Source organism: Micropterus dolomieu, linkage group LG05 (assembly GCF_021292245.1).
Source record: "Micropterus dolomieu isolate WLL.071019.BEF.003 ecotype Adirondacks linkage group LG05, ASM2129224v1, whole genome shotgun sequence".
Lineage (NCBI taxonomy): Eukaryota > Metazoa > Chordata > Actinopteri > Centrarchiformes > Centrarchidae > Micropterus > Micropterus dolomieu.
Genome location: NC_060154.1, coordinates 6169929 through 6190065, shown reverse-complemented (window position 1 = coordinate 6190065; position 20137 = coordinate 6169929). Strand labels below are relative to the sequence as shown.

Genomic DNA, 20137 nt, shown 5'->3' with positions numbered 1-20137 from the left:
CTGCCTGCTGAAGCCATCTACTGCACAGATACCAAAACTTAGGAAATGCTGTATGTTTGTATCTAAGGGTGGATGATAAGACAATATATACCTTGAGAAAATACAAATTTGTCACCTGTTTTGGATGCAGCAATGAATCAAGTCAACAAGAAAGACATCTTTATAGCAATATTGGATTTTTATGATTTGTCAAGAATTTACAGACATTCCTATATACCTATTTACCAATTTCTCAGTAGATGTTGCAGAAAATGATTTATATTACAATACATATTGATATCATGTCTTGAGATTTTAATGGACATCTTAAAGCAATCAGAAAGTATCTTCTCTGGCTGTGGTATAACTCACAATGGTATAAATTTTGTCTGTTTATCTAATCACTGAACCAATAAGGCCCTGCGACCCTGTAGGCAGGATAAGCGGTTGACGATGGATGGATGGGTTTGATAAACCAATAAGCAGCCAACAGAAAGAGGTGTAAGATGACCAGTTTGGACTATAGCGAAAAATAGTCAAGGCAAGACACTGTGAGTTGGAGCACACTCAGAGATTTCACTTTTTAATGTATGTCACCTCTGGGCTGTTTGCCACCTCATAGATGATGTGGCTCAAATGATGAGCTGTTAGAGCTGATCTAAGTGTCAACACTGACGGGAGTCACGTGAAGCTGTCACATGTATACCCTTAGACATTTACAGTAGGTGTTTTATTTTAATTAATTTTATACCTTTGTGCATGTATTTATTGCATTACTCATCAAAAGCAGTGAAATCTGTCACCATTAATGAATGCAGCTAACATTTATTTTAGGAAATCTTAGAGAAAATCCCACACATGAATTTCGATGCCAGCTCCATAGTTCATCTCTGAAGGAGAAACACATTTGATGCTAGTTTGATATTTCAGACCCTTATTAAATTGGGGCAGCTGCTAAGGAGGTAGAGAGGGCCGTCCACTAATCAGAAGGTCGGTAGTTCGAAGCCTGGCTCCTCTCTGCATCGTGTCATTGGGCAATATACTGAACCCCAAATTGCTCCAGATGGCTGTTCTGTCGTTGTTTGAATGTTTTAGTTTCTCTTTCTGATGAGCAGTTGGCTCCTTGTATGGTATCCTCTGCCGTCAGTGTATGAATGTGTGTTATTGGGGTGAATGTGACCTGTAGCGTAAAGCACTTTGAGTGGTCGGAAGACCAGAAAGGCGCCATACAAAGACAATCCATTTACCGTTTACCATCTTTTAGTGATTTAGCCTGACCATGTACTTAGTGCTGCCAAACCAACAACGGTCTATACAGGCATATAATGAAGTGAAAAGATCAGATATAATGAGCCTGTTGATAAATTGCAGACCCTCATTTCTCTCCTCCCCTCTTCTTGCCTCTACAGTGCAGTGTCTGGAAATGACCACTAAGCGGAAGCTGATTGGCCGGCTGGTGCCGTGCCGTTGTTTCCGTGGTGAAGAGGAAGTGATCTCGGTGTTGGACTACTCCCACTGCAGCCTGCAGCAGGTCCCCAAGGAAATCTTCAGCTTCGAGAGAACTCTGGAGGAGCTCTACCTAGATGCCAACCAGATTGAGGAACTACCCAAGGTAACTCTGAACCATATGTTGCATATCTCTGCTGACTTTAACCTCTGACCCCTAAGCCTATTTCCTTCTACATAACCACTTCTTGCCTACCTGATCCTGGACCAATGTCGGTCAGTCAACCCAATGTGTGTTACACTTTCATGACCCCAGTCACTTTGATTAAAATAAATTGTTTGCTCCACTTTGTTCTCAAGGGTAAGTCTCTGTTTCAGTTTTTGACCTATTGGTTGAAAAAACAGCAAATACACATTTTGCCCATAAGCTGTTACATGAAGTTAAATGTAAATGTGACATATATTTTATTGTTTTGTGGTGTTTGACAAAAGTGGGTATTTATTCTATTTGAGTGTGATGCAAACACAAAGACCCCCTCCTAGAATCAACCCCACTAATTACTTGGCTGTAACTGTCACTTACGCACTTAGAAGTCGACACATTTGGTGGCACAAATGCTGTGGGTTTGTTCTCTGTACAGTTACAGATTCAGAAGGACTATTCAGACTCAGCTTGTCAATCTGCATTGCAGTTTTAATCACTGTACTTTATCAGCTTCAGGTGTACTTAAAACTTGACTGAATGGTAATGTTAGTGTTTACATGTTATTGTCGGCATGCTAAAATCATCCTCTGTGGATCATGAATGCTCACATCAAAAGTCAGTCAAATCTATAATTTTAGATATTTCAGTCTGCTGTGAAGTTTTTACTTATCAAAAAGATAAGTAAAGATAGCCAAGTTCATTCATTGTACAGTTTGAAAATTTGTGATTTTGCGCTATAATTTCCTTGACTTGACAGACTGACTGAGCAACATTACTGTTCCTACATAAAAGAGACCAAGACCTGCAGTATTGTTTTGGTAGAATGTTTACATGCCACATCATCACTCCAGGGATGGAAATTAACACCCGCCACCCCCAAATGCGGGTGGATTTTCCATTTGTCGGCCAAATGTTGGATGGCAAACCGTCACATTGGCGGGTAAATGTATTCAGCATGATATTGCTATATAATAGCTATTTAACGGTAATTAACAGCAGACTGGTGTTCTTGTTTGTTATGTGTCGCACTTAAATTGGTCCCTGATGTGCCAAGGGATCTAAAATGTAACACACGGATAGGGGGGTTCATTGGTTGTTGTTTATGTTCATTTTATGTTACTTGTGTTTGATTGGCATAGATTTGTAAGGGGCTGGGCTTTAGGGGACAGGAGTCGGGAGGAGAAGTGGATAGTGTTTCGCATTTACTTATTCATACTGAACAAAAGTTTGCTGCATCATCTCGCAACCATGTGTGCTTTCACATAGTGGTCAGGCTTTACCAGAACCAGCAGCGTGTAAAAAGACTATTTTGTGTAATACAACACCAGCATGCCAGCTGTGGCTTTTCATAGAGAGATTGTTCCCTCTCTCTGTCTCGTCTCTGTCACCAACTTTCCCGGCTCAGAGGCAGATAAAAGCAGACGGCTCCGTACCTTTCATATAGTGCAGCGAGCCGGTGTTGTGCCGAATTCTGCCTGCCTGCCGAGATTTGCATGCACCTCGCGGGTGATAACGGTCATTTATGCTTAGAAAAGAGGTGGATGCAAATCAGGTATCAGGTAGCCTACATCATTCTGCCGAATTATGCATCCTCCTCTTTAGGTCCTTTTCAGACACTTTGCTGTGCTCATTGATCAAACGACGTTATCACCACATATATTTGCTGAATGTCAAGGAATGGTACTTCTACTAAGTGTATTTAAATATTAAAGACTCTAAACGTTCATAAAATATATACTTCGAATCATTTAACACCATGGATGGACCCCACAAAGAATATTATAGTGTTTAAAAGCAGTATTTGGAGGTGCATGCAATTCTCGGCAGGCAGGCAAAACTCGGCATAACACCGGCAAATTGGCGCAATACCCCCGTGAAATAAGACAGCATGAAAGCTGCTAGTGTTAGGAGCTAATTACAAAAGTTGTACTTGTACAGCTTTTAGCTGGATGGCCACCAGCGTAATGTGGCGACATTAACGTTACCACCAAACCAACAAAATGAAAAAACGAAGCAGACGAAGAGGAGGCTGAAGCAGAACATAAAAGTTGGCGGTCCAGTCTAGGGTCAGATGTTGTAATGGTCCTACTGTCCTCCCCCCGGAGATCAAGGAGTATGATCCATATGCTGGATAAGAAAATGTTGATCCCACAAAAGCTGTGATGCTGTCATTGGCACCAGGACTCTGTCAGAACCAGGATGCCAGAAGAGGGTGATTGTAGAAAGTAAGCAGTCTGATGAGAATGTTAAAGTTGAATGACATGATTAAGAGTGAGCAGTGACCAGATTTATGTTGAATGATTAATAAGCATCTTGTAAGTTTAGAAAACAATTTACTGTTAAGTCTTAAGTTCATTTAATAGCATTACTATAATGTTGCTTACCTTATTATCTCAATTAAAAGTACAGACACAAACGTATATGTGACACAAAAGGCAATTTATTATTTTGGGCGGTAAAAATTATGCTTGACCGGTAGATTTTTTTCATCTACCAGACACTTTGGCAGGTGAGCCAAAATTTTCACCCCTGCATCACTCACCATACAACAGGAGCAAGTGACAGGAAACATGGGGTGAAAGAGAATGTCAATTCCTGGCCACGTCACAGGCACATGGTGACACCCCAGGTTATCCGAGACTTAAACCTCCATGTCGGCAGTGATGAGGCAAAATGCCCTTCCAGTATTTCAAGGAGAATTAAAGGTGCTGTTTAGAGGAGGCTGTCTCATTTTATTGATATCCTGTCCTGATTTAAATGACAGAAATATTGAATTGGATTTCTAAATATAACCTGCATGAATGGAGACTGTCTAATAGGGCTTTGTAAGTGACAGGTCAAACGTGCATTCAAGTGACAAAAAAAATCTGCTCTGCCTTGACAGTGTGTATTTGTGTGTGTGCCAAGATTGTATAAGAGCTATTGAGGCTGCCAGAGTGATTGGCCTTTATGTAAGTGAGTTGAGGAGCTCCTTGTGTGTGTTTGAGTAAGTGATTGTGGCTTTAAGTGTAGTGGTCTGGCCCGACCTATGGGCACAGAGCAGCCCTTTCCATGTTTAGCTCTATCTAGCTCCTAACAGTGAAAATTAGGTGTGACGTCTTAATAGGCCGATAAAATATGCAAAACAAAATACACGTTTATTTTGTGCAGTTTATGATTTAGTTTGGATGATTTCATTATATGTCTGCATAGGCTGCCTTTCATTGTGCAAGTTAGGTTACTTGGAAACTCTAAAATGCCTGTAAGAATGAATGTGAGTGACCACATGTTTGTGTAAATTATGAGAGAATAATTTAAGATAATAGTTGGATGTTTTGTGTGAAGCATGGCACACATTTTTGCGGAAAAATCATTTTCAGTGGGTGAAGCTGGGTGACACTTGGCACATTAAGGTGCTAACATGTTACAACCTACAGATAGAGGATGGGTGTTGTGGAAGTTATAGCACACTCTGGAAGTGTTTTGGCACATTTTATTTGATTAGATTCTTTTTTTTTTTTCAAGTGATATTTTAATTATCAGCTCTTCAGTGACTTCATACTTTATATGAACTTGAAGGTGAGGTTAGGAAAGAATATTTGATCCATTTTGAAAATGTTTTGCCATTTATCCGAATGGATTCAATTGTTCTGGTTGGCAGGAAATACTCAAAAACCTGTGGATGATGTGGATGTAATTGAGGTTACCTGTTCAGAAGGCTCTGAAAAGCTCACGCAAATTCTGTCCCTTTCCCAGGTGACACTATTTTATTAACAATCTTAGCGTCTCATACTAGATCTGTTATGTAGGACTAGATGTTAATATCCCTTAATTGCACACATGAGGCATGCTGCCTAGACTCTGGTTAGTCAAGTGGGTGTTAGCATCTTTTGGGTTATCAAGTGGCGCCTCCTTGATGTTTCGCTGAAAGGCCCACGACACCTCCAGAGGGTTCAGCAATGATTCCTGTGCATCCCGGGCTCACCCCCTAGAAACCATCTACTTAAGGACCTCTTTAGAGTCTTTTCTCTTCACTCTTCTTACTGTTGGTATTTACAACAGGAACTCGTGGTATTTATCTGCGTCATAAAGGTGGGGTAACGATTCTGGAGAAATCCAACACCATCACAAATACCATGATATAATGTGAACAACGACACAGCAAGTAATTTAACTAATGTTAGCTAAGGTGTGGGTTAGCAAACTTTCCTTACTTGCTGCTGCAAAGCGAATGTGAGAGGAGGAGATGGTCCCAGAGCCAGCACACCAGCTCCAGACAGCGATACTCACAACTCTCCTGCTGCTAAAACTAACGTCACAACAGCATGTCTTGGTGAACTAGAAAGTAAGCTGAGTGTCCGTAGGTAAGTCATTAAACGTTACCTGACACACAAATCATGGTTGGCTTGTCCATACAACAGACCTCTCTCTGAGGAATGAGCTCCTCGTTTTTGCTTGCATGGTCTGCATCCTCCTGTTCGGTATTACCCATTTCTGAGTAAACTTCGCTCTCCTCCATGTTTGTTTACTCTGAATGCAAATCTCTTCCCTGCAATACCAGCTCCTGTGGAAGAACACACAGCGGTGAAGTTAATTTTAAGTTGGATATTAGTTTTAACTTGGATAATCGACAGATGTCTGTCGAATATCTAACTTAAAACTAAATTCACCGCGGTGCAAAGCATAATTCCCTCATGAATATATTACCATAAAGTGTGGAATTTGCAACACAAAAAAATAAACAATAGAGCATAATTTTAAACGATAAATGTTTTTCTATCATCAAATGATATATTTATTTCACTTTCACTCTTGTATATACACTGAAGAAATTTATAAACGCAATACTTTTGTTTTTGCCCCTTTCATCATGAGCTGAACTTAAAGATCTAAGACTTTCTCTATGTACACAAAAGGCCTATTTCTCTCAAATATTGTTCACAAATCTGTCAAAATCTTAGTGAGCACTTCTCCTTTGCTGAGATAATCCATCCACCTCACAGGTGTGGCATATCAAAATGCTGATCAGACACCATGGGTACTGCACAGGTGTGCCTTAGGCTGGCCACAATAAAAGGCCACTCAAAATGTTTATAATTATAATTTTGTTCAGTATATTTTGGCATTTGCTGTATTTTCTGTTTAAGACACATTTCTCTGAATGTTTTTGCTTTCACTCTACTATGTGTTTTATCCCTAAGGGCCACCATATGTAGGAGATTAATTCTGCATTATTCAAAGGAAAAGGCAGCTAAAATGCCACTGCTTTTCCACAACATTAAGTAGTGCATGCCTCCAGCTGACTTTCTCGCTCTCTATCCTTTTGTACTTTTCCCTTAAAGGTCTGTGTGATTTTGCCAACAGACTGTAATATTCCTTTGTTTCCCCTCTGTGTTTCCATAGCAACTCTTCAACTGCCAGGCCTTGAAGAAGCTGAGCATGCCCGATAACGACCTGTCCAACTTGCCCACCACCATCGCCAGTTTGGTTAACCTCAAAGAGCTGGACATCAGTAAAAACGGTAAAAATCCTCTCTATAACGCAGATAACCCAAACCTGAACTTACCGTCTTTCCGAACTGCAATTTCAATTACAATCTGTCCAGATACAGTACAGTACATAGAGTTGAGCGGGTAAAGAAACAAGGGTTTTAGTTTTCCTGCAAGTCTCAAATTGCTGAGGCAGCCCAGAATAAAACCTCCTAATCACAATAATTTCACATCCAAAGTAATTAACCAAAATATGACAAAATGTGACGCTGTCTAAACAGTTGCAAAACTCACTGTAGATAATAATCCCCCTGTCTTAATACAAATTCACTAAACACATGCCACCACATTTCCTCTTCCCTCTCTGTCTCTCTCTCTTACAGGTATCCAGGAGTTTCCAGACAATATAAAATGCTGTAAAGGCCTGTCTGTGGTGGAGGCCAGTGTCAACCCTATCACCAAGTAAGACACTAACACACACCTTGCAGTGACACATATAACTCATATATCAGTTGAACATTCATTGGAAAACCCGGGCGTCTAGTTTGATGGCAGCAAATATTATTTTTTTTATTCATCTACAACACAGCGGTTTGTTTTACAAGAACATATAGCAGCAGTAACAAAAAAGTTTATCTGAGCATATTGCTGGATAACAGCCTGAGGGAAAACACATCAAATACACATCTCTCTAACACTCATTTACAGTATTGTTTTTATTAAGAACCGTTTTCTATTAGCGGTGGGGGGGGATTGTGTTCCAGATTTCCACTTTGAATGGACCTGGCATCAGTTCACAATGTAATGGATTGTTTGATGAATTTTTCATGTATTTTGCTTTATAAGCAGCCTTTTCTCTGTCAGTGTCAAGAGACTGACACTGTTCTTGTTTTTAGTAGTCCAATCCATGCGTTTCTAGCACCACAGAGGCACTAAATATTTATAATAGTTGGCTACATCTACAGACACTATACTACCATACCATACCATACCATACTACCTCTTGGCTCAGCTATGGCTAGGCAATAGAAGATACACCCTGACCAGCCGCTTAAATAGGTACACCTGTTCAATTGCTTGTTAACACAAATAGTTAATCAGTCAATAGCAACAACTCTATGCATTTAGGCATGTAGACGTAGTCAAGACAACTTGCTGAAGTTCAAACCAAGCATCAGAATGGGGAAGAAAGGGGATATAAGTGACTTTGAACGTGGCATGGTTGTTGGTGCCATCCAGACGGCTGGTCTGAGTATTTCAGAAACTGCTAATCTACTGGGATTTTCACGCACAACCATCTCTAGGGTTTACAGAGAATGGTCCGAAAAAGAGAAATTATCCAGTGAGCGTCAGTTGTATGGACGAAAATGCCTTGCTGATGACAGAGGTCAGAGGAGAAAGTGCAGTTCCAGATGACAGAAAGGCAACAGTAACTCAAATAACCACTCATTACAACCAAGGTATGCAGAATACCATCTCTGAACGGACAACACATCAAACTTTGAAGCAGATGGGCTACAGCAGCTGAAGGCCACAGTGGGTGTCACTGCTGTCAGCTAAGAACAGGAAACTGAGGCTACAGTTCACACAGGCTCACCAAAATTGGACAGTAGACGACTGGAAAAACGTTAGCCTAGTCTAATGAGTCTCGATTTCAGACATTCAGATGATAGGGTCAGAATTTGACGTAAACAACATCTTGTGTCAACGGTTAATGCTGGTGGTGGTGGTGGTGTAATGGTGTCGGGGATATTTTCTTGGCACACTTTGGGCCCCTTACTACCAGTTGAGCATCGTTTCAATGAGACAGCTTACCTGAGTATTGTTGCTGACCATGTCCATCCCTTTATAACCACAGTGTACCAATCCTCTGATGGCTACTTCCAGCAGGATAATCTATCATGTCACAAAGCTCAAATCATCTCAAACTGGTTTCTTGAACATGACTGTTCTCCAATGGCCTCGCAGTCACCAGATCTCAATTCTATAGAGCACCTTTGGGATGTGGTGGAACGGGAGATTCGCATCATGGTTGTACAGCCAACAAATCTGCAGCAACTGCGTGATGTTATCATGTCAATATGGACCATAACAACTGGACTTAACCACGGAGTAGACTGCAGACAGAAATGCTTATTTTACTTTGTCTGTGTTTGTGTGCATGTGTGTGTGTGTGGGGGAGATGACTCATCTGTAGGCTAACAGCAGTCAGCAGGTTCTACAGGGTTGTTATGGAAACAATGTCCATGTTTTAATCCATTGAGGCCCTTCAAGGACACACACTTTATTTTTCTCCTCTTTCTTGGTTTCTTCTCTCCCAGACTCCCAGATGGTTTTACGCAGCTCCTGAATCTGACCCAGCTCTTCTTAAACGATGCCTTCTTGGAGTATCTGCCGGCTAACTTCGGCAGGTAAACATGCATATGATTGTTGGTGTGTGGCTGGGTATGGTGTTTTTAAATATTTAAGACACAACATACTCTAATTTAGCCTATGACTGTATGTACTGCACATAATTAAATATGTTTTTATTATTTAATGAAGCTGAGCATGCCTGATAAGCCTGAAGCTCAGGCCTTTTATGTACTTTTTTATTTGGGGCATCCTTTATATTTGGGGCATGTTGTCATCTCACAAAAATCTATTCCTCTATCCATTTAATCATTCTTCACTCCTCTCCTACACCCATAGCATTTTATTTAGGTAAGGGTCATGGTTGTTTTGTCAGTCTACAAATTCTGTTATTGTGACCAACGGCAGCTGAAATCACAAGTGACAGAAATTTCTAAATTGAAACGTCTCCATGGTGGTGAGCATCTATAATAATGTGGAGTCATTTTTGGTAATTAAACATTGCTGGTCAATTATTATTTATCATTAATCATTATTATCACTGATTAGAAAATAAGTTTGACACTAGTCCTAAAGTTGAAATAGGGATGATTCCCCCTCCCTCATTTTATATTATAAACAAATGTAGAAATTGTTTTGCAGTTGCAGTTGATAGAGAGAATTAATTCAGTAAATTAAGTTTTGGTTAATGTGCCATCTGTTTTTCAGACTCTCCAAACTACGGATCCTGGAGCTGAGAGAGAACCACCTGAAAACCATGCCAAAGTAAGACAAACCGCCATATGTGTGTGTGTGTGTGTGTGTGTGTGTGTGTGTGTGTGTGAGAGAGAGATAGCAAAGAAAGAAAGGAAGACAAATTTTCCTTCTTTACGCACCACTAGGTGTGAACACACACACACACACACACACACACACACACAGATGCCCATGATATCACTGAGTGTATGCTTACTGTCTCAGGTGTCCAGATTAAAAATATATTTATCCCTGGCAGGTGTGTTCTTGAATACTAATGAAGACTGTTTTAACAGTAATGTGTTGGTCTTAACAGCTTTAAATATTTCCTATTTAATGTTATGTAGTGGAATTTATCCATGTGTTCATATCCCCACCACAGATGAGGCCATTATGACAACTGTACCTAACAGAGATAACCTTCAAATTTGTTATTAGTGATTTCAGCGACAGTGGATTGTGAAAAGCGCTAATAATAATGGTAATAATACAACTGTAATTACTACTTTTCTCAAGTGCAATTACCAGTGCACAATCCTCCTTTAGACTCAAAGACATTTAGACTCAAAGTAAACCTGTGAGCATGACTAGAAATTTTTTTCAAAGGAATCCCACCTTTGTTTTGCAACTAGCTAACAAATGTGTTCAAAGTGGAAATGAAATGATAGAAAAGGAAAAAGAAGGATGTTTACTGGAGCTACATCCTTCCTTTTCCTCTTCCCCAGGAATCTGTAGCACATATGCTAATATTCTGTACTAGTGTAATGAACAATGTTACAGCACATAATATTTGAGCACAGGCATACAGCTACAGAGTAGTTGGGAGCAGACACTAGCGTGCAACAACCCAATGAAAAAATATTGTATATGAATACTTTCTCAAGAATCGGTCTGTGCAGTTAGTAGAGCAGCCATTGCATTTAATACTGTTGGCTTTGATACTTGATTCATACTATAAGAGTAATTTCACACATTTGTGTACAATCCATGCTAAAATCAATGGGTTATGGCTATTTACTTGAATACAAAACTTGTTCTGTTATTCTGTCTAAATTTCTCTAATTATGGACGCTGCATGCATTGCCAATGGGAAATTATTGTTTGTTAGATGCTCGAACAATATGTGCAATGAAATGCATATTCTTAAGGCTTTGCTAAAATGCAATAAATAATATTATAATTTAATATAATAATTAAAATAAGACTGAAGTTAGTAATTTGAAAAATTAAAACATAAAGAAACTATTAATACATGTCATTTAAGTATTAAAATCTAAAGTGTATATTGGTGGGCTGTGCAATGTTTCAGTAGATAAAAATATAAAGTGTACATAAGTCACAGTGTAGTAATCAATGTATTGTCAACTCTCAGGTCCATCCACAGACTGACACAGTTGGAGAGGTTGGATCTGGGTAGCAATGAATTCACTGACATGGTGAGACGGATTGCTGTCATGTTTTGCAAGTTAACACAGTGGCTGCATGTTTTGAAATGCAGCAGGTATTTGAACGTATGTGTTGTGATCACAGGCAGTTCAAATATGAATGTCTTAGTTGTCATATGTGCATTTACCAGTTGAACCATATTTATTTGTTAATTAAGACATGAGCGGAAAAAAGTGAAGGGAGAGAAGAAGGAATCCAAACAGAAACACAGATGCTGTGTCCTATTTTCGGGGAGCCACTGCCTTAAAAGTTCACATTTGAAGACGCAGCACAGCATATGGTGAATCCTCTGTAGCAAGTTCAGCCTTAATATCCTTCAGTTGGACCCTGAAATGGGACACAGCAATGTGATGGAGGAAGAGAGGGCTGGATGGAGGCTAACAGGGGTCGGACAGGAAGTTGGCTGTGACAGGAGTAGGTTGGCTGTATGGTCTGCTTCCTGCCAAGAGAGAGAAAGTAGAGATTGCCAGTCTTACCCACTCTGCCAACATTTTTAAAATTTTCTTTATTTATGCCAAAGACTTGGTCTGAAGATGCACTGCATATTATTTTTTGGATCCATTCATGTTCACAGCATTATTCCTAAAACGGTGTCATTTAATGTTAATGCATAATTCAGTTGTTTTCATATAAAAAGCTTTATATTTGTTATATTTTATGTAGTCAGTATATACTGATATGCATTCCTCTGTTTGCATGTTAGCCGGAGGTGTTGGAACAGATCCACAACCTGAAAGAGCTTTGGCTGGATAACAACTCTCTACAGTCTATACCAGGGGTAGGAACACTGACACTTTCTACTCTTACAGTGAACAAAAGCAGCACTGGAAATATCTGTGTGAAGCTTTCTTACAATTGTTACTTTTTCTCCTCACCCTCCCCGCTGCAGTCAATAGGAAAACTTCGTCAGCTACGGTACTTGGACTTAGCTAAGAATCGCATTGAGACGTTGGACACGGATATTTCAGGCTGCGAGGCCTTAGAAGACCTGCTGCTATCCTCCAACATGCTACAGCACCTCCCTGACACTATAGGTACACACAAAGACACTCATAGACTTTTGCAAGTTGATTAAGCTGTAGCAAAGCATTTAAATCCGCACCTATTTAATCCCTATGGGGCTGTGCAGTAGACGGCAGTAGAGGACTGTGGCTGTCCTGGGCATATCCCACTTGAGAGTGGTTCTAGCTGTATGAGAAAGCAAAGATAACTGTAGTGTACTGAAGGATAAGATGTGGCTGGTGATGGAGCAGTGCATAAGACACATGCCCATGGTGTGAGAGACCTGGGTTCAATTCCCCACTGTAACCCATCCACCATGCGTCCCTGAGCAAGGCACTTAACTCCTAGTTGCTCCAGAGGCATGCAACCTCTGACATATAAAGCAATTGTAAGTCGCTTTGGATAAATAAATATTAAGTGGATAAGGCTGTTGTTATTCTGTATTTGTCTAACTGACAACGAATCCCAAGAAAAGATAATAGAAAAACTATGCATTGATCTTTACCCTGTGTGTGTGTGTGTGCATTCAGCTCCGCAGCCATTGATTTCTGAATATGTGAATCTTTAAAAAGAGGTCACATGTTCAAAAATGGCTATGCAATTTACTAACTAAACTTAATACTCGAATAGGAACGCATTTTGTATTTGTTTGGGACTATTTGATTAATATGCATTTAACATGGGGAATGTTTATGGCAGCAGGATGGTGGATGTGGGATTGAATAACTATAGCATTCATGATAATAAAAGAACATTCACCCAGTACAACTGTGTAGCTCATTGAGTGGTTTTTAATAATGTTTGGACAATGGAGCAGAATAATAAGCTATATTCCACTCTGGCTACACAGACAATACTAGTTGGATTCAATAATTGTTGCTTTTGATGTTTTCACAATAAGAAAAATATAGAATATTGCTATTGTTTGTAAATAGTTTTTGAGTGTATATTTATTTAAAGAGCAACTTAACTTTGCATGTTTATGTTTGAGTGTCAATGTGAATGTGTGTGTTTGTGTTTGCATATATTGTGTAGGAATGTTGAAGAAGCTGACAACATTGAAGGTAGATGACAACCAGCTGACCTCACTGCCTAACACCATAGGGAGGTAATAAACCACTCACACTCTGATGCAGTAAAAGTGAATGGAATAATAAAGCCATGTAGTCTTTTGTTTTACTTTGAATACACCTTCAAAAATATTTTGTCAGTTTAGATTTTCTCAGCAGGTTTATCTTTGGTGGGCTGTTGTTTTCCTTGTTTATTACTGTTAGTTGCTGTGTTGTTATGCTCGCTGATGATTGGGGGGTTCTGTGTGTTGTGTTTGCTGCGTTGCTGTGGCGTTAGTGCGAAGCCAAAGCAAGGGTGAGTAACATTAGCCTACTGGATCCAGGGATGCGTTCAGAGACAGATAGATGTTTGACTGTGTTACAGATACAAACACATAAGCTCACAAGTGAGTGGTGGGAAACATCTCAAATTCATGCAAATTACATGCAAACATTAACTATAATTCAGTTTCAAGGCATTATGATCTTTGTGCTTTTTCTCTACATTTGTATCCCCAAACTTTTTTTAAATATTTGGACTTAAAATTTGAATGAAATCACATTCTTAATTGAATTGAATTGTACTATACCAGCCCTGCTAAAACCTACAGGGTTGAGACGGAAATGATTGCATGTAAAATGATTAGAGTAATCTGATTACAAGAATTCGTGTTATAATCCATCACAGAAATCAGATGAGTTGCTTTTGAAAAAAGATTTTGATTAGATTTTTTGAATTTAGCGGAAACATTTTTGAAAGGAAACTTATTCTGAAATATTGTTTTTGAGTCTTTGTACAAGAACTTCTTTGTTTGAGGAGGCATACAGTAACAAAAATATAAAATTAAATCAGTTTGAGTTTGAATACATTGATTTTGTTCCTTTTTACTGTTTGAAACAGCTGAGTAGTAACTTGGATCATGTCTCTAACTATAGTGTTTGTCAATCTGTGATGGATTACATTTTTTAAAGACTCTGCAAGTGCTATTTAACATTCATTATCATACACTTGACTTCAGTGTCACTCTTTGCAACATATTTGTATCTTAACGCTCTGAAAACATTTTGTCTTCCTGAACAAATCCCGGGTTTTAGCCTGATAAGTAGTACTGTAGATCCATTGCTTCCCCTCTGATTAAACCAAAACCACCTAAAAAGATCCCTTTCCTACCCCTCTTAGCTTTTAAGTATAATGATGAATATATTTTACTCCTTACTTCAAGATTCCTGAATACTTACTACTACTACTGAAAACTTATTCTTTTACATTACTGGACAAGTGTATTTAGTGTAAATGTGAACCATAGGTGTGAATGGATAAACTTCATAGAAAGAGCAAGTCTTCTAACCTTTGACTAATGACTATATTATCTATGAAATAGGCCACCATATATATCTACACTAGGTAGCTGTATAGACTAAAATGTGGAACACTTCTTCCACTATCTATATACAGTACGTCAGTTAATAAGTCAGGTATGATGACTGTCTCTGAGTTTACTCTGATGTAAAATTGCTCATTTAGCTGATACTGTCAACCAGTAAGGGACTTAAAATTAGTGTGTAAGCAGGTTTTAAGTTTCTTGCTAACTGTAGCACCTGGTCCCACACAAAAGCATGTGTGCTCCATAAACAAAAGAGATTTGTATCTAGAAATGTGTGTCCTGAAGTGACCTAGTGACGAACCACTGAGCAACTGTGTTTCCTTGCAACACCTGCCACTAGGATTATGGAGCTGGTTGGCAGATGGCAGCCAAATAATCTTTTGTGCTGTTCAAAAGTCACATTTGACACATTCAAATCTAGCTGTATATTTTTGTGGGAGAAGTGGGAGACATTTAAATGTTTAAGTAGAAAAACATCCAATGCTGTGATGAAAATAATAAACTAAGCAGAGTAATCTTGCCTTAAATCTTATAGGATATTAAACTGCTCTCCTCTCTCCTGTCAGACCGTATGGTGGCCCAGATGGTCACGGTCCATTGGGAATAATAATAGCAGACTAATGCAATGTTAACAGTGACAGTACATTAATGTAAGAAGTGTTGTCTCATTAGCATTAGCCTTCTGTTAGCATTCTGCCAGGCCAATGAAGGCAGTCAAAGGGAGGTGGGGGGTCAGGGTGTGCTGTAGAGGGCCTGCCATGGATGTTACTGTGAATCTTGGTTGAGTGGAGAAGTTGAGATCAAGGTTGAAGAATTTCAGACATCAAAGGGGATACAGTGAGAAAGAGAGGAAGGGTGGTCAGCAAACGAGACCAAATTAATGTAGGGTTTACCTGATTGATTGGTTGGTTAAGTCTTAATTTATTGACAAACTGATTGAATAATTTACTGATTCTTCAATGTGATGATCTTTTCCTTCTCTCCTTCTAAGTTGTCGCTATAAAGACCGGTGTCATTCTGTATTTTTATTATTGTCAACAAATCCAATGAAAGGATCAAAACCAACACTGTGTTAACCCTTCTCTCACTTTGCAACATCCCTACCTGGTCTGTGGCAGTCAGATCCAAGCCCATTTGTTCCTATCAAAGGAAATGTATAAAAATGTTTTTAGCAAATATTGCTCAAACATGAGGAAGTAGTGCTTTGTTTTGGACTATTTTCAACTCTAGTATTTTAAAGCAGCAGGCTGGTGTATGTGATTTGACTCACGGGGAACAAGAAAAACTACAGTGTGTTTGTTCATGGCTGCATGAACACATCACCCAGTGCAATGTGTGGCTCACTGATGTGTTTTAATAATTTGTGGACAACTAGGGAGTTCTGTCGCACAGAGGAAGAAGTTGTATCAGGCTTTGGCAACACAGACAATACTTGATAGTAGGATGAATTCATTCTTGGTTTAGCATTTTCACAGGATTTGTTGACAATAGAAAAAAAAAAGAGTAGTGCCACCCTTATCCTTTAAAACCCATGTCGAAGTAACCCAAGGTTGCAGCAGAGATGTTGCAGCCTCCAGAATGATTTCCTTTCTTTCTCTGCATCTCTTCCTTTCTGCCTCTGTTCCTTTCACCCAGTCTGTCTCTATTGGAGGAGTTGGACTGTAGTTGTAATGAGTTGGAGTCGTTGCCTCCCACTATCGGCTACCTGCACAGCCTGAGGACCTTCGCTGCTGACGAGAACTTCCTCACAGAGCTGCCCCGGGAGGTAGGAACATGAACGACTAATGAACACTTGCATATCCTCCAGCAGGGCCTCAGTATTATATTGAACTGAAACGATTAGTTGATCGATTGACTAATTGTGTAATTCTTTAAGAAAAAAAGCTGTAAATTTACTGCTTCCAACTTCTTAATTGTGAACATTTGCTGGTTTTCTTTGCTTTCTATAACAGTAATAGAATATCTTCAGATTTTCTACTGATGGTCAGACAAAATAAGCAATTAAAGGGGCCACCTTGAGCTTTGTGAAATTGCGATTGCCATTTTTCCAGATTTTATGACATTTTATAGATTAAACCATTAATCAAGAAAATGGGTTTTTGCAGCCCCACACTTATGTAGCATGTTTAAAGGTGTCCCTCATTTAGCAGATCTTTTTCTGTACTAGACTTATTTGTAATATGATGTGATGGTTTATGTGTGTTTCAGATTGGTAACTGTAAGAACGTGACGGTAATGTCACTGCGGTCCAACAAACTGGAGTTTCTTCCTGATGAGATTGGACAGATGACCAAACTAAGAGTCCTCAACCTTAGTGACAACAGGTAACCCCCCCCCTCCTCACACACACACACACACACACACACACACACACACACACACACACACACACAGACAGATGACCAAACTATGACTCAGTAGTGACAATAGATGGACACACACACACTTAGATATGCATGATGAATGATATGAATAATTTCTCAATGGCCGTTTTGGTTCTATAGTTGCTCTCACGGCCTACAACTGCAGCTGCAATGGGAATGGGTGTTGCCATGGTTATGTGCTCTGCAGGCTGTACAGTGTGTGGGCAAAAGAAACATCTCTCTTTTCTTTCTCACCCCTCCCTCCCTCCTGTCTCTCTCTCTCAGGTTAAAGAATCTACCGTTTACCTTTACTAAGCTGAAGGACCTGGCAGCTCTCTGGCTTTCTGACAATCAGGTATCTCTCTCCTCCCACACTCTGTTCCCGAGACTGTACCTGCAAATGAGTATGCAGCACAAACAACTGCAAAGTACAGCTACTGCATTTGCATATTAATCAGATAACCAGGCCTTTACTGGCTATTCATAAATAGAGGTTTTAATTTCTAAATTCTCCTTTTTAGTTATAGTTAGTTATTTATTATAAGAAGCCTCCATGTTTTGTAATCTGCCTCCATTTTTTGTGTTAAGTGACTGCTGCTTGTTGTTAATGCAAACTCAATACTTCCTCCCTCTTTAGAGTAAGTGATATTTTTATTTTTTTTTATTGTGAAACATACAGGAAATGTTGAGTTTTACTTACACCAGCTTATTATCTAAAAGGGAAGGTAACTTTAATACATGAAACAACAATATTTCTGAGTGTTAAGTATGACATGACCCTGTTGTTGTACTGATGGAAATAATGTTGTGCATACAATACATTATGCTGAATTTACTATACCTGCCATTATTGTACTGGAGATTTTGTTGTTCTACTTTTTTCCCTCTGTCTTTATTTGGGGTTGGACATTATTTGTTCAAAGAGACCACATTTAGCTTTTGGGATACAATAATTACCTGATTATATGCTTTTATTTTGGAATTCACTGCATATGAATCTTCTCAATAACAATGCTTAGGTGCCATAACGAAATCAACATTTTGTAATGAGAATGCAGGGAGTCTTACTCTGGCTCTTACTCTGGCTCTCTACTGGCTTAAACTGCTGTATGATACAATGGTGTAAATTAAGTATTTGGAGTTATTGCTCTGTCCATGTAGTAGTTTCTTGTTATTTTTCACAATACAAATATTCTTCATGATATTTCAAATTTAATCAAACGAAATATAAATCTAAGTCATAATAATACTGACACCTTGCTTACTGCTAAAGAAGAAAGCAAATTTAAAATTCAAATGCAATTTGTAAAATGGCATGTCAGTCTTCCATTTACATTTCAAATTGGCACTTATGTATTCATATAACAACATTTAAACCGGAATTATATAATGTTATTTGCACTTTTCATGCATTACACTTGGCTTGAAAATTCAAATGCCAAAAAAAATTACGTTACATTTTCATACAGTTACAGAAGGATTTATGAGTGGCTTTGTTTCATTTATGCACCACTTTCTTTGTGACAACATTTATAATTCCTCCACATTATACTTTTTAATAGATATTAATCAGTGTTTTTCATGAGATGAACATGTAAATTAAACAGACATGTGACAATAACTCACTGTTTAGCTAAATTAAATTTGTATTACAAATGTAGAGTGGTTAACACGTCTGAACGTCACAAATGAAATTCAGTTTTGTTGTTGGTTTAATTTGCAAAGTGCTTTACATGAACACTTTGGAAGCAGGATTGTCTAAATAAACTAAGTTTTCTTTACCCAATCAGATATTCTAAAAGCTAATCAGTGAGCAGCAAAGCTTTTTGTTTTTCAAAATTAGAGGTAGGATTCGGTTTACATTAGGAATTAGTGAATATATGTGATCAGTGAATGTCCCCACAAGAATACTAATATAAATGTGTGCGTGTGTCTGTGTTTGCAGTCCAAGGCTCTGATCCCACTGCAGACAGAAGCCCACCCTGAAACCAAACAGAAGGTTTTGACCAACTACATGTTTCCTCAGCAACCGCGACATGATGAGGGTACAAACTGTGTGTGTGTGTGTGTGTGTGTGTGTGTGTGTCTCATAATGTCACTGTAGACATGTTTTAAGTTCATTGAATGTTTTGTTTTTGTTGTTTTACACTTTATTATAATATTACCACTTGTTACATTATATATGTGTGTATATGCTTGTACAGATTACCAGTCGGACAGTGACAGTTTTAATCCTACTCTGTGGGAGGAGCAGAGACAGCAGAGGATGACTGTGGCCTTTGACTTTGAGGACAAGAAAGAAGAGGAAGACAACTCTGGGAAGGTCAAGGTTAGCTCTTTCTCTCTGTTGTGTCTGTCTTTCTCTTGTTAGAGTAGCTGAGCGAGTGGAGGTCATATGAGGCAGCCAGGATTTCTATTCAAGTTTTGCAAAGACAGTGTTAACTTACTAGCCGCTGGAGCACCTCCTACTCTTGAATTAGCATGAAATTCTCCATTTTGAATCATCAGTACAAACAAATGTACAAATGTGAAAGAAAATCTGTCTCACTGAGAAAAAGTCAAAGGTACAAGACTGTGTAGTCCAAGGGCGAGTCCAAAGGAGCATTGCTTTATTGAACTACATATATATTGAATCAGTTCATATTCTGCACCTTTCTCCATGATAGAAATACAGAAGTGTTCTGAATATGATTCAGCTCAGATTTCA

At 38.9% G+C, this 20137-nt stretch overlaps 1 protein-coding gene across 16 annotated transcripts in view; it reads left to right on the top strand.

Annotated features, from left to right (window-relative positions):
* The window catches only part of lrrc7 (leucine rich repeat containing 7), an 84793-nt gene that overhangs the window by 30437 nt on the left and 34219 nt on the right, over positions 1 to 20137 (top strand). For 11 of the 16 annotated variants that reach the window (XM_046049008.1, XM_046049002.1, XM_046049011.1 and 8 more), the window contains exons 3-17: positions 1389 to 1591; positions 7013 to 7130; positions 7482 to 7560; positions 9420 to 9509; positions 10159 to 10215; positions 11558 to 11621; positions 12335 to 12409; positions 12521 to 12665; positions 13669 to 13741; positions 13981 to 13998; positions 16703 to 16832; positions 17276 to 17391; positions 17716 to 17785; positions 19376 to 19475; positions 19635 to 19759. In XM_046049008.1, the coding sequence (XP_045904964.1) occupies positions 1389 to 1591; positions 7013 to 7130; positions 7482 to 7560; positions 9420 to 9509; positions 10159 to 10215; positions 11558 to 11621; positions 12335 to 12409; positions 12521 to 12665; positions 13669 to 13741; positions 13981 to 13998; positions 16703 to 16832; positions 17276 to 17391; positions 17716 to 17785; positions 19376 to 19475; positions 19635 to 19759 (1463 nt within the window). The remainder of the gene's footprint in view (positions 1 to 1388; positions 1592 to 7012; positions 7131 to 7481; positions 7561 to 9419; positions 9510 to 10158; positions 10216 to 11557; positions 11622 to 12334; positions 12410 to 12520; positions 12666 to 13668; positions 13742 to 13980; positions 13999 to 16702; positions 16833 to 17275; positions 17392 to 17715; positions 17786 to 19375; positions 19476 to 19634; positions 19760 to 20137) is intronic. The other 5 variants (XM_046049003.1, XM_046049015.1, XM_046049001.1 and 2 more) reach the window with 3 other exon arrangements.